The 3,890-nt window shown below is 19.9% G+C and overlaps 1 protein-coding gene across 1 annotated transcript; it reads right to left on the minus strand.

Moving 5' to 3' along the window:
• On the minus strand, positions 1 to 1,314 carry MKS88_004719 (uncharacterized protein; the record flags this gene model as incomplete). Its single annotated transcript, XM_067217918.1, has 2 exons — positions 1 to 1,089; positions 1,222 to 1,314. The coding sequence occupies 2 exons, from the start codon at positions 1,312 to 1,314 to the stop codon at positions 1 to 3; spliced, it is 1,182 nt and encodes a 393-aa protein (XP_067072299.1).
• Positions 1,315 to 3,890: the final 2,576 nt, after the last annotated feature.

The following is a 3,890-nucleotide window of genomic DNA, read 5'->3' on the forward strand; positions in this document are numbered from 1 at the left end:
TTAAATTTGTTGATTTAAACAAAAGGATTTTTTAGGGTATTGATTATGTTTAACGTTATTATTAATTTTAAGTGTCTTGTAAATTTTATATATTTTTATGATTTTGTTTAATTTGAATTTATAATAAATTATATATAAAATTCCTATGATGCAAAACATGAGGGTGCCTGTATCATTTCTTATTGACAAAAGTCCAATTACAATTGCAATATTTATAATAACTGGAAAAAATATATTATATTTTTTCATACATTGTAATAAAGTGCAAAATTTACTTTTAGAATTAGAAAAAGTATGGACATTCGATTTCCTATTTACAGATTGTAACACTTTGAATTCAAACTTTGAATCCGTTTTTTTTAGAAAATTAAGAGGGGAAATTTTGGGTTTTAATTTGTTTTTTGATCTATTAAGTAAATCATGAAAATTTCCTTTTTGCATTTCATTTTCTGATTTTAAATAATCATGAGGCTCTAATACATTTTGTGTTTGTTCGTAATCACTGTCATATTTTAATACGTCAGAACTTTTTTTATAATTATTATTACGTTTTAAACCACTACGTGGTCTTTTAAAATATTTATCAAATTTTAATATATCAAGTTGTTCTAAAATTTCACCGTAATGTTTTGTTGTTTTATATATTTTATCTACATTTTTATTCTTTGGAAGCTCGATAAAATGCTTTTTAAAATGCAAATCTTGTTTTAATGTATCAAACTGTTTTCTTATATTATCATTATGCTTAGGTGAATAATATGATTTTTCAAAATTGTAATAATACGTGGATGGATTATATGTTTTCTTGAAATTATCTTGGAATTTACGAGGATTACATGGTTTTTCTGACATGTCATTATGGAGCATCATATTAATTTGATTTTGAAAATTTTCATCATGAGTTAATGCACCAGATCGTTCTGAAAAATTATTTTCATCTTCTACTATATCTTTTATCCTTTTTCTTATATTTGGATATTGATGTAAGTAATGGACATTCGTTTTTCCATTTAATAATCTGCTAACTCTTACATCTAATGAATTATTTATAGTAATTTTCTTATCCCTTATTTTTTGAAGGAAAGTTAACTAAAAATTAAGAAAAAAATTCATTATTTTAAAAATATATAATATAAGTTTGACAGTAATATAAAATATTAATTTTAGAATTAAAATATTATATGAACAAAGAGTATAAATTCTTAAATGTAATAATTCTACTGCTTCGTAGAAACACAACCATATCCATATTAATATTGGAAATGCACACATTTTAATAAAAAATAAAAAGAACTTATTTATTTTCCCTTCCATATGGTATTCCTTAAAATTGCTCAATTTTTTGCAAAAAAATATACTACTGTCTATTTAACAGTTTTTTATTTAACATCCAATAGTAGATGTGTTACATTTTTGCTTGATTATTTTATAATTTTTCAAAATTTTAAAACGTTATTTTCCATCAGTTAAATTTAGTTGTGTAATAAAAAAAAAAGTAAGAGAAAAAAATTGCTTCAAGTTAAAATATTTTAGTATATGTTTTATATAAAATTAACGATAAAATAATCCAATTACAAAAAAAAAAAATAAATAAAAACTATACGAAAGTTTTGAAATTCATCCATTGTAATAATAATAATAGTAATTACTTTACCAATATAAAAACTTATTGGTTGAAAATAATGATAAAAAAATTCTTTTGGAAATTAGAAAATTTTAATTTCCTATAATAATAGAAAATTTTGTTTTCTTATAGTGCTTTAAAGGTTAATTTGTTTAAGTGTAAAACAAATTAATGTAAATGAAAAAATATAATTATTATATTATTTTAATGCACTTTATGCAGAAGTGAGGATCATTGTGAATAATAAAATATAAGATCTATGATATATTTATTTTTAAGGTAAAACAAGGAAAAACTTTTAAAAAAACATAAATATGTTGGTTCTATAAATAACACATGTAATATTGTCTGTTTGTTTTTTTCAATTTAACTTAAAAATATAATTTATACACATATTAAATGAAGAATTATATTGTATATGGTATAAGAAGAAAAGATATAAAATTAAAAATGTTAGCTTCTTAAAGAATTTTTTTTTGTAAAAATATATTAATAACTTAGAAGATTATGTAATGAGAGAATTAAGGGAAAACGCTTTAAGAGTATTTGTTTTTTTTTTCAAAATTATCTACTTGTATTTGTTTTTTTCTTTTTTCTTTTTTTATTATTACTCGATTTTTTTTCTTTTTCTTTTTTTTATCTATAGCTGTTTCAAAAAATTAATATATGTAAAAAAGCAAATTGAATTTTTATATGTAATAGTTGTATATTACTCGAATCCATCATTAAAAATGGAAATACTTTAAGTATATATTTATAAATAACATATTTGGTATATACTATGGATTTATATTGTGTCTTACTAAAGCTTTAAAATTAAGATAAATGGAATAGAAATTAAATGAAAATAAAATTCTTTATACATTATAATTATTACAAAAAAATTACTGACACATAAATTACAGTGTGCATATTTTCGCTTAAGTGTTAATTAAAGTGAATAAAATAGAAGTAGCCTTGCAGTGCAATTATATTTGATAAAATATGAATAAAATTTTTTTTTTTTTAGTTATTAAAATTTATAATACTGGAAAAATAGGAATTTCCAGGAAATCCAATGAAGCTTACATATATATATTCATGTATAAAAGAAAATACTGAAATTAATTTGTGAACTTACCTAAAAAATGAAGAATAATGAAATATATTAGTAAAAATCTATTTTTTTGATTTATATCTTTTAGAATCTACTATTATTTAATACTGTTGTATACTGTATTCTTCATTGTTCCTGCATAATAAATTGTTATCTTATTTTGTTATTTGTAACAGAATACCAATAATATTCTTTTTATGAATTATTTATGATATAAAAATATATTAGAGAATATCTTAAAATTCATTTCCATTTGATTCTAAGTAATTAGTAATTATGTTTATTTCAATATATAATTTCTATTATATATATTTATTTTAAAATGGAATTGTTTTATTAAATGATAAATCTTTATTTTTAATTTGAAGTTTAGTAAATTATTTTTCATTTGTTAATGCATTATTAATATTTGTTAAATATATTATAGAAGTTATTATATTCCTTGTAATGCACTGTCATGCCTTATCATACCTTACTATCTTAGGAAAAAATGTGACGAAGTTTGTGTAATAATATATTGGAAAATTGTTTTCTTATTACCCATATAAAATACAGATACACTGATATATGTTATTATTATAAAATTTACGTATTTTCTTGGGATGTAATGCAAATTAATTCCTTTTTTCATATATATTTACACAAAATTGCTTATTTATAAAAATGATAAATTTCATTTACATAATGTATCAGTTTTGCGAACATTTTTAATGATAAAATTATCTATTTTGAAATGTACTTGTTTTTATAACTTTATTTTATAATTGTTATCAAATTATAATACATTTAGACAAATGCGAAATAATAAACATTAATATGTACAGTATATTACGAACAATTAATTTGGTCACCGTCTCTCTTTATAAACTTTTTCTTTTACTTAAACTATAAACAGTAATAGTTAAAAGGACACGTTAAGGTATAAGAAGGGTACTGATGTTGAGATAAATCTACAATTCGCTTTATTTGCTATTTTTAATATTAAATAACTATTGCAGAGAGAGAACAATGAAAAATAAATATATATATATTACAATTTACGTTCATTATTTTTAAAAACATACATGTAATAATTAATATTTTTGTATGTATTACCCAAAGTATGTATGAATGAATAAATTCATAAATATTTTATTAAAAACAAAATTTGTCCATCATCAAATGAGATAT

Source organism: Plasmodium brasilianum, chromosome 12 (assembly GCF_023973825.1).
Source record: "Plasmodium brasilianum strain Bolivian I chromosome 12, whole genome shotgun sequence".
Classification (NCBI taxonomy): domain Eukaryota; phylum Apicomplexa; class Aconoidasida; order Haemosporida; family Plasmodiidae; genus Plasmodium; species Plasmodium brasilianum.